Source organism: Dipodomys ordii, unplaced genomic scaffold (assembly GCF_000151885.1).
Source record: "Dipodomys ordii isolate 6190 unplaced genomic scaffold, Dord_2.0 Scaffold54, whole genome shotgun sequence".
NCBI classification, from domain to species: domain Eukaryota; kingdom Metazoa; phylum Chordata; class Mammalia; order Rodentia; family Heteromyidae; genus Dipodomys; species Dipodomys ordii.
This window is the reverse complement of record NW_012267270.1, coordinates 4358691-4367986: the sequence shown is the minus strand read 5'-3', so window position 1 is coordinate 4367986 and position 9296 is coordinate 4358691. Positions and strand designations below refer to the sequence as shown.

Here is a 9296-nt window from a genome sequence, read left to right as displayed (position 1 = left end):
AGAAGTAGCGCTGTGGCTCAAGTGGTAGAGCGCTCTCCTTGAGCTGAAGAGCTGAGGGACAGCGCCCAGGCCCAGAGTTCAAGCCCCACAACCGACAAAAAAAAAAAAAAGAAAAAGAAAATAGGTTTGCTGACCACAAGCCCACATTCTGGAGTTTATAGTTAAGGTAAGTTGAGATAGGGTCTAACTAATTATAACTGACAGCAGCTTAACCAGTGCTCTTGTAACAGATGACTACAAAGACTAGGAGAGTGACTCAGAGGCACCTTGGGATTCCTCCTGAGCATTTTGTAGACAGGTGGGCACTGGGTCCTAGGCTGTAAGCCTGAATGTTTGAATTGTTATTATCTTAAAAGTAGGCAATGCAGTGGAATGTCTCCTAGATGTTAAAAACTTTATGCAAGGTAAATATATAGTACTAGGCCTAGGCCTAAACCTTTTTTTTTTTTTCATTTTGGTTAACAGTATTGTATCACCGAAGGCCTGGTGTTTGCTTTTTTCTGTTGGCTTGAACTCAGGGCCTGGGCTCTGTCCATGAGCTTTTTTATTCAAGCCAAGCTCTCTACCACTTAGGCCATAATTCCACTTCTGTTTTTTTTTTTTTGGGGGGGGAGGCGGGGTACATAATTGGAGATAAGAGTTTCACACTTTCCTGCATGAGCAACGTCAGTCTCTCAGTAGGATTACAGGCATGGACCACTGGCTAAGCCTGGTGCTTTCTAAATGTCCAATGAGACTTTGAGTGAATAAATTACCTGGGAAAGACTCTAGTCCATCCCTCTTTCCTCCCCATTCTGCCCACTGGCATCTAAAGCCTCCTCAAGAGGCTGATTGGTTTGTTTGGTCATTTCTACCCCATCTCCACACAGAGATCTACTCAGACACCAGTACAAGTCACTACCCACCAGGGGTTTAATTGTCCTAGATCAGAAAGTCAGTTCAAAGGGGAACCCTGCCTCATCCCCATCCAGGGGAGAAGATCTGCAGGGTACCTTGGGAATGTCCAAGCCCAGAGGAACCAGGGACTAATCCCTGAGCAAGTGGAGAAGTGGGTCCCCGGGTCTCAGGCTGCTTCTTCCTCTTCACTCTCCTCCTCACTTTCATGATACTGTCTGCGGTTGGTGTTAACAAAGAGGTCAGAATCATCTTCAGAGCCAGACTCTTCTCCTGAGGTCTGTGGCTCAGCCGGAAGCTCTGGCTGAGGCTGTCTGCAAAACGAAGACAACAGAGTTAGTTCAACACCTTCTGGGAAAACCAAGGAGTTCCCCATTCCTCCCCACCCCCCCAGCCCTTCCCCCCAAAAAAACACCATTTAGTCAAGCAGCCAGGAATACACAGGTCTTCAAAAATGCAGCAGTCCCTTAAAGACTAAAAGGAAGGATGGAATCAAGCAAACAGGTGGAAATCTTGGCCAAAGAAAACAGGCTAAAGATTGTCCCCTATAGTAGGGCATGGTGGTAGATACCACAGTGTAGTTCCAGCTACTTGGGTGACAGGCAGAGGATTTCAAATTGAAGGTCAGCCCAAGCAAAGTTAAGAGACCAATCTCAAAAAACAAGACACAAAAACACTATATTCTAGCACAGAGTTGGGAGTTCTCATTAGGTACTGTGCACAGGGAGAAAGGTAGGCTCAAGGTGCCCTCCGGGAATCACATGTGGGCCCTCCTTTTGTGTCCCTTGACCTAGAACTTGCTTCTCACCTGTTCCTGTTGTTTTGTTTCTCAGCCACTTCAGAGAATGCTTCAGGCCTGTGCCAAGAAAAGAGGCAGGTTAGAGAAAACCTCTCAGTAAGAGAGCTGTTTTCAGTTGCACCTTTCCTCCTGTAGTTTCCTCAATAGGAGGTCAATCTTTCTAAGAGCCAGAGGGCCAATCAATGATCAAGGTGGGGACCAACCTACCAGAGTCCTTCCTTTTGCAGAGAGCGCACATGGTCCTTGCAAAGCACAAAGGAAATCTCAGCCTTTACCTTCTCTCCCTCTTCAATGGGGTCAACAATGAGAAAGTCTCCTGTGGATGACACAAGACAAAGCCAGTCACCACTTGCACTGGGGGAAGCCAAGGCCATAGGAAATGGACTGTCTCTTAGAGGGCTGCCTTTCTCACCTCTCTTGATCCAGATGTTCTTGCGGTATTTGGAGGGCATGCTCACCAGGAAGCGCTGCCCCTGTGCTGTCTCTACCTCATGTAGATTGTTTCCTGGGGTCCTGAGTACCTGTTCCAGGAAAACCAATATAAGTCTCTACCCCATGGATCCAATATAAGTGGAAACCAGGAAGAGCTGCTTGGCCCAGTGCCACTTACCCTCACAATCTGCTGCTGGTCAGAGGGCACCATGTGTTCCCCCAGCACCTCCTTCACCACATGCTTCCTCTTGGTGACCTGAGACATGCCGAGTCCTGTCCAGAGTGCTTAGTGAAGCAGAGACTGTCAACTTCTCCTCACGATGTCTTTGGATGGCAGACTCAGAAGCCAGGGCTGCTTTGAAGATGTGCAGCCTTATACTGAGGAGTGTTCTAGTTAAAAACAGGAGATCTTCGATGTATATATGTAAAAATGGAACTAGGAAACTTGAGGGTATGGGTAGGTTGGGATTGATGGGAGGGGGAGTAATGGGAGAGGTGACTCTGATCTAGATGCACTGTACCCATAAACTGACATTCTTATTTATTTTTTGGGGTCCAGTCATAGGGCCTGAACTCTGGGCCTGGGCGTTGTCCCTCAGCTCTTCAGCTCAAGGCTAACGCTCTACCACTTGAGCCACAGCACCACTTCCGGCTTTTTTCTGTTTATGTGGTGTTGAGGAATCAACCCAGGGCTTCATGCATGCAAGGCAAGCGCTCTACCACTGGGCCACCTTCCCAGCCCCATAAACTGACATTCTTAATTAACCCCCTTCCCCTTTTTTTTTTTGTGTAGGTCCCAGGGTTTTAACTCAGGGGCTGGGTGCTGTCTCTGATATCTTGTGCTCAAGACTAGCACTCTACCACTTGAGCCACAACTCCACTTTTAGGCCTTTTGGTGGCTAATTGGAGATAAAGAGTCTCATGGACTTTCTTGCTTGGTCTGGCTTTGAGCCATGATCTTCCTCCTGATCTCAGCCTCCTGAAAAGCTAGGATTACAGGCATGAACCACGAACACTCAGTCTTTAAAACCCCTTTGTATGAGTAGTTAAAGATAATTAAAAAAAACTATATGCATAGCAGAAAGTTATCTAGAACAGTCATTCTAGCAACTTCTCCGGAGAAGTCTGACATAGACTGAACCTTATTCAACCAGCTTGTACACCCCAAGTCTAGCACTGCCACACACAGACAGACGCTCAGTCTCTCAGCACACCACAGGCAGAGACTAACTCACTACGACAGTCCAAGTCAGAACCCTGTTAAAAGTCGCGGTCAGCCGACTTACCATAGTCGAGAACTCAGTACCACCAAGACCAATGGTTTCCAAAGCAAGTCCGACGCGCCGTCTCCGGCTGCCGCCCCTGCCGCCCTCCCCTCCCGCCCGGGAATAAAGATGCACACTTACCCTGGCCCTCGGGTCCACGGGCGCTGTCGGGTCAGCTGACGCTGGGAGCGACTCGAGCGCGACTCGCTTCCAGACTAAGCCAACGAAGACGCAAAGACTGGTCCTGCCGACGATCGGGACGGCGGAGTCGGCGTCAATCCCGATCTCCGGTGTTCCCAGGCCCCGCGAAGCCAGAAGCGAGTCCGAGTCAGACGCCTACAAGAACGGAGTTTCCGGCGCTCTTCGGAATCCTCCCGGCCACCCTTCCTTTCCTTTGTCCGTCCCTCTAATCCTTCCTGGTGTCAGGTCGGGCAAAATGAAGTCCTAGAGTTCCGGGTGCCGGGCAGCAGAGGAGCCTTCGCTCCCTCCTCAGGCAACGCGGGCCGCCGGAAAGCGAGCGCACGGGAGGCGACGCCGCTTCCGAGGGCGGCTGGTGCGGAGGCCGCGGGCTCTGGGCGCCTCAGCTCTATGACCCGCAGGCAGCTAGAAGCGCCCAACTTATAGTATTTTTCTTAGGGCGGGTCTTAAGGCGACCCGGAAGCGGAAGCCGAAGAACGTTCTAGCGCCCTGAGGTATCGGCGTGAGCGGCCGGGTGGCGGGAGGAGCCGTTACTGGAGCCGGAGCTGCGGGGTGAGCGCGAGCTGCGGAACAGGCCTTGGCTGGAGGCCGAAGGAGGCGCGGGAGGACGGGAGGGACGGGGCCCCATTGCCGAGGCGGTGCGGAGGGCGCGCCGTTGAAGCGGACTCCATCGCGCTGCGGGAGGGGCTGCGCGTGGCGCGTGGGAGCCGTCGCTCGTGGAGGGGGCGGAGCCGGCACCTGGGGGCGGGGCCGGGCCCGGTCGGCGGAACTCGCAGAGGCGGGCGGAATTATCGCGAGGCGAGGATTCCGCTGGGCTGCGGTGGCCGCTGTGTGTCTCTGCCAGTGTTGGGTAGTGTGAGGTGGGGTGCAGAGTCCCTTCTTTCACCTTTTCGCACCGCGGTGCTATTTCCGGCAGGGTTAAGGTCTTTGCTGCGGCAAGGTCACGACAGCGACAGTTTCGGGGCGGTCCCTGGCTGTTAACTGGGGATCTTCCCGCTGCTCTGCGGGCACCACCTGTTCCCGTCGGTATAGTGTTTCCTCAGGGGCAGTACCAAAACCCAGGCCCAGACAGGGGAGTAAGCGTTCTCTTCTGAATTGTGGCAGAATAGCTCTCATTTTCCTCATCTGTGAAATGAAGGGAACTGAGAGCGCCCTATGGACTCCCGGGTTTTCAGCCCTAACTTGCGTTTTCTTGGGATTCCCAGATTAAGACCGATCAAGATGACCACCTCCCAAAAGCATCGAGATTTCGTGGCCGAGCCCATGGGGGAAAAGCCAGTGGGGAGCCTGGCCGGGATTGGTGAAGTCCTGGGCAAGAAGCTGGAGGAAAGGGGCTTTGACAAGGTCTGGGGTCTCTGCGGGAGAGCTGCGTGTGTGGGAATGGAATATTGCGGGACAGATTGGGAGTGAGGAAAAGGTAGCTATGTGGCTCAATGTTGGGTAACGTGATTGTTTCTACGCTGGTGATTATCTCCTGGACTTAAAAAAGAATCAGTCAACAAATCATTTGTTGAGTACAATGCATCTTGATCATTGTCACCCCTTTCGTTGTTCTCCCACATTCTTCTCAAACCCACCTGCAGTTTTCTTAATTGTATAAGCTATACACTGAATATTATGATTTCATCCACCTTGTGTGTTTTGAATGCCACAAAGGTGGTCTTGCCCTCCCACCCAACTTTTTTTTTTTTTTTTTTGTGCTGGTCCTGAGGCTTGAATTCAGCCTGGGCACCAAGCCCTGAGCTTTGTGCTCATGACTAGTGCTCTCCCTCTTGAGCCACAGCTCTACTTCTGACTTTTGGTATTTAATTGGAGAAAAGAGTCTCACGGAATTTCCTGCCCAGTACGGCTTTGAACTGTGGTCCTCAAGTTTCAGCATTCTGAGTACCTAGGATTACAGGCATGAGCCACTGATACCCAGCCTTTAAACTCTTTTGTATTTTAATTAATTAATTATTTCTTTATTGCCAGTCCTAGGACTTGGACTCTGCCGGGGCCTCTCAGTGCTCAAGGCTAGCACTCTACCACTTAAGCCACAGTGACACTTTCACTTTTTCTGATTAGTTTATTGGTGATAAAAGAGTCTTACAGGCCATGCCAGTGGCCTTCTCCTGTAATCCTAGCTACTCAGGAGGCTGAGGTTTGAGAATCATGGTGGGAAGCCAGCCCAGGTAGGAAAGTCCATGAAGTGGACTCAAAAACAAGAAGTGGCACTGTGGCTTAAAGTGGTAGTGTATTAGTCTTGAGCAGAAAAAGCTCAGGTAGAGCTCCCAGGCCTTGAGTTCAAGCCCCACGACCAACTGTAAAAAAAATTTCAGGGGCTGGGAGGGTGGCTCAGTGGTAGAGTGTTACCTTACATGCATGAGGCCCTGGGTTCGAGTCCTCAGCACCACATAAGCAGAAAAGGCCATAAGTGGCATTGTGGCTCAAGTGGTAGGGTACTAGCTTTGGGCTGAAGAGCTGAAGGACAGCTCCCAGGTCCAGAGTTCCGGCCCCATGACCGACCCCTCCCTCCCCCCCAAAAAATGCAGTAACTTTATGTATAAACATAGCAAAGTGTTATCTGGCTTCATCCAACTTTTTAAAATAGATACAGGGGTTGGGAAGGTGGCTCAGTGGTAGAGCGCTTGCCTTGCATGCCTGAGGCCCTGGGTTCGATTCCTCAGCACCACATAAGCAAAAAGAAAAAAAGCCGGAAGTGGCGCTGTGGCTCAAGCGGTAGAGCACTATCCCTGGGCTGAAGAGCTGAGGGACAGCGCCCAGGCCCAGAGTTCAGGCCCCACGACCGGATCCAAAAAAAAAAAATAGATACAGGCTGGAGCTAGTGGCTCACACCTGTAATCCTAGCTATTCAGGAGGCTGAGATCTGAGGATCACCCTTTAAAGCCAGCCCAGGTAGGAAAGTTTGTCCCTGAGACTCTTATCTCCAATAAACCACCAGAAAACCGGAAGTGGTGCTGTGGCCCAAGTGGTAGAGCACTGATCTTAAGCTGAAGAGCTCAGGGACAGCGCCTAGGCCCAGAGTTCAAGCCCCATGACCAACAAAAAATAAATAAATAAATAAAATAGATACTTTAGTTACATTAAGGGGGATTTTACTGTGACATTCCATTCAGGTATGCAGTTCAATCACACTCTGTCATTTTCTCTTACCCCCTCGTTTTACTTGCATGCATGCAAACTACCTACTTGATGTTACTAATCTGTAGTTACTCCTATTAGCCTAGCTCTGTTCTCATGCCTATTTCTCTTTCCCTGCCCCCTCCCCACTTCTTTTAAGGGTTTACTGTCTCTGGGTTGGTCAGGTGGGATCTTGTTACAGTTATTGACTCCTGACAAGTTGGCTGGTATTTCCTGGATTCCAACATGCTGTAAAGTGATTTCAGGAGAGACTGGTTCAGGAGAAAAGACATTTACAAAATGAAAGTTGGAGTACCTAGCATTTATCCTGCTTTTACTTTATTTGTGGGCCCAAGTGAGGAGTCAGTGCTTCCCAGCAAAAGCTGCTGTTAAGCACCTGTTACAACCCCATAGAGCGTTTACCAACATGCCCTTTGCTTTGCCTGTTTTGCAGGCCTATGTGGTCCTTGGCCAGTTTCTGGTGCTAAAGAAAGATGAAGATCTCTTCCGGGAATGGCTGAAGGACACATGTGGCGCCAACGCGAAGCAGTCCCGGGACTGCTTTGGGTGCCTTCGAGAGTGGTGTGATGCCTTCTTGTGATGCTCTTTGGAGACCCCTCCACCCCCTGCCCCTGTGTTGAGTCTCCAGTGTTTGCAGCTGAGTGGAGACTCGTTCCTGCAAAAGAAAAGATTGCTGTTGTCACACTCACCTCCAATGTACACCAGGGTCTTTTGGGAGTTCTCTCCTTGTCATTTCAACTTTTTTGGAATTGCATGCATCCTCCTTCCTCTGCCACTTGCACACCTTTGAGAGTGAATTCCTGGCCTCTTTCTTCCCCTCCCTCCCCTCTGGTCTGTTGAATGCCATTTGGCCCCTTTTTTGGTAGAAGTCACTGTCCTTGTAAAGTTTTTTAGATCAATAAAGTCAGTGGCCTTCATGACTGGGCATTGTGCATTGGAAAGCAGGCAGGCCACGAGTCATCTCTTCCCCAGGGACTGGTGCGCTCTTTTATCAGTACATGCCGAAACTGGTGGCTTTTCTTTCTGTTCACAGAGGGAGCCACCCAAGCCACATGGGCTTTGGCAGATGCTTTGGAGTGTCCCAATCCCTGAATAATGTGGGAGAGTGTGGATTGTTCTCTTCCTGGGAGCCAGGTGGGCTGGGGTTCCAGATGTCAGTCAATTAATGGGCTAGGCAGCACCTGGTGGAAAAGTCAGTGGGAGTCACAGGTACCAGGAAAAGGGTGGACCATATGTGGGGAAAAGTTCTTCTGTCAGTCATCACCATCTGTTTTCCTGGCCTTTGGGAAATGTGGGAAGAGCTCTTGCTGTCTTCTCAGCTGTCAGGAAGGGAGGAAACATGGTCATTCCAGCTGGGAGGGCTTGAAGGAGTTAGACCCAAATACAGTACATTTTAACCCTGAGTTTTTGTTGCTGTTGTTTTGTTGAGACATCTCAAATTTTGTGGTTCAAGCTACCCTTGAACTCAAAGTACATCCAGATGCTGACAGGCATATGTGCTTCTGCCCCAGTATGCCTTGTGTCAGCCTCTTTCTTGAGCACTTAGTATAGTCTTGAAGCAGAAATCCTTACATTTTTTTCCTTCTGGAATGATAAGCCGTCTGTGTGTCTGTGTGTGCACACGTGCATGCTCATGCTGGTCATAGGGCTTGAACTCTGGGTTTAGGGGCTGTGGCTGAGCTTTATTTTGCTCAAGGCTAGCACTCTACCACTTGAGCCACAGCTCTACCTCTGGCTTTTTTTTTTTTTTTTTTTTTTTGCTGGGGTTGAGGTGGCATGGGAGGCTAGTTTTATTGGAGATGAGAGTCACAGACTTACCTGTCTGGGCTTGCTTTGAACCGTGATCCTCAGATCTCAGCCTCCTGAGTAGCTAGGATTACACATGTGAGCTACTGGTGCCCAACCATTGTGGTGTTGTTACAGTTCAGGCTAGTTTGCCCATGGACTTGCTGCTGGAAAGTAGTGGAAGTCAGACTGTAAGTTGGAAACCCATGTACTTGGGAGCCTGTGTGTCTTGATCATATCACCTCAGCCTTTCTGAGCCCATTTCCTTACTTGGAAAATGGCATTATGGAGACCAGGTAAAATGTTGGTGCTCTATCACTCATTCTGCTTGGCATTCATTCCTTCAATCAAACATCATTAAGCAGTGCTCATAGTATAAGCAAAGCAGCTTTTCACATAACATTTAATGTCTGGGGAGGCAAGAGTGACAGCTATTAAATGTATAAATTGGGTCTATGTGAGGATTGTTCATTTATCTCAGGATAGAAAAGCTGTAAGGAAGCCAGGCGCTAGTGGCTCAGGCCTGTAATCCTAGCTGCTCAGGAGGCTGAGATCTGAGGATCACGGTTCAAAGCCAGCACAGGCAGGAAAGTCTGTGAGTCTCTTACAGAGTCTCCAATAAACCACCAGAAAACCAGAATTGGTGCTGTGGCTCAAGTGGTAGAGTGCTAGCCTTGAGCTGAAGAGCTGAGGGACAACGCCAAGCCCAGAGTTCAAGCCCCACAAGCAGAAAAAAAAAAAAAAAAAGCTGTAAGGAAGTTGACAAATTGAACTCAATTTTA

The 9296-nt window shown here is 49.8% G+C and overlaps 2 protein-coding genes across 4 annotated transcripts; one reads left to right on the top strand and one right to left on the bottom strand.

Annotated features, from left to right (window-relative positions):
* Positions 1–888: 888 nt before the first annotated feature.
* Eif1ad (eukaryotic translation initiation factor 1A domain containing) lies at positions 889–3793 on the bottom strand. Its single transcript, XM_013021155.1, has 6 exons — positions 3532–3793; positions 2304–2515; positions 2106–2214; positions 1901–2009; positions 1703–1750; positions 889–1208 (listed from the first exon to the last, which is right to left on the bottom strand). The coding sequence occupies exons 2-6, from the start codon at positions 2388–2390 to the stop codon at positions 1064–1066; spliced, it is 498 nt and encodes a 165-aa protein (XP_012876609.1). The 5' UTR covers positions 2391–2515; positions 3532–3793; the 3' UTR covers positions 889–1063.
* A 254-nt stretch (positions 3794–4047) lies between these two features.
* Positions 4048–8132, top strand: Banf1 (barrier to autointegration factor 1). Of its 3 annotated transcripts, none has more exons than XM_013021156.1 (3): positions 4048–4140; positions 4794–4932; positions 7163–8132. In XM_013021156.1, exons 2-3 carry the CDS (start codon positions 4810–4812, stop codon positions 7307–7309), a joined length of 270 nt encoding a protein of 89 aa, XP_012876610.1. In that variant the 5' UTR covers positions 4048–4140; positions 4794–4809; the 3' UTR covers positions 7310–8132. The 3 variants fall into 3 exon arrangements, with proteins under 3 accessions (XP_012876610.1, XP_012876611.1, XP_012876612.1); XM_013021157.1 differs by lacking the exon at positions 4048–4140 and adding an exon at positions 4344–4417; XM_013021158.1 differs by lacking the exon at positions 4048–4140 and adding an exon at positions 4453–4614.
* Positions 8133–9296: the final 1164 nt, after the last annotated feature.

Excerpts from the sequence above, each read along its gene's own strand:
- Eif1ad (XM_013021155.1), bottom strand. The coding sequence starts at position 2,390 with ATGTCTCAGGTCACCAAGAGGAAGCATGTGGTGAAGGAGGTGCTGGGG. Across the intron at positions 1,751-1,900 it reads CTGCAAAAGGAAGGACTCTG|GCCTGAAGCATTCTCTGAAG; the intron begins GTAGGTTGGTCC and ends TTCTTGGCACAG. Across the intron at positions 1,209-1,702 it reads AAACAAAACAACAGGAACAG|ACAGCCTCAGCCAGAGCTTC; the intron begins GTGAGAAGCAAG and ends TTCGTTTTGCAG.
- Banf1 (XM_013021156.1), top strand. The coding sequence starts at position 4,810 with ATGACCACCTCCCAAAAGCATCGAGATTTCGTGGCCGAGCCCATGGGG. Across the intron at positions 4,933-7,162 it reads AGGAAAGGGGCTTTGACAAG|GCCTATGTGGTCCTTGGCCA; the intron begins GTCTGGGGTCTC and ends CCTGTTTTGCAG.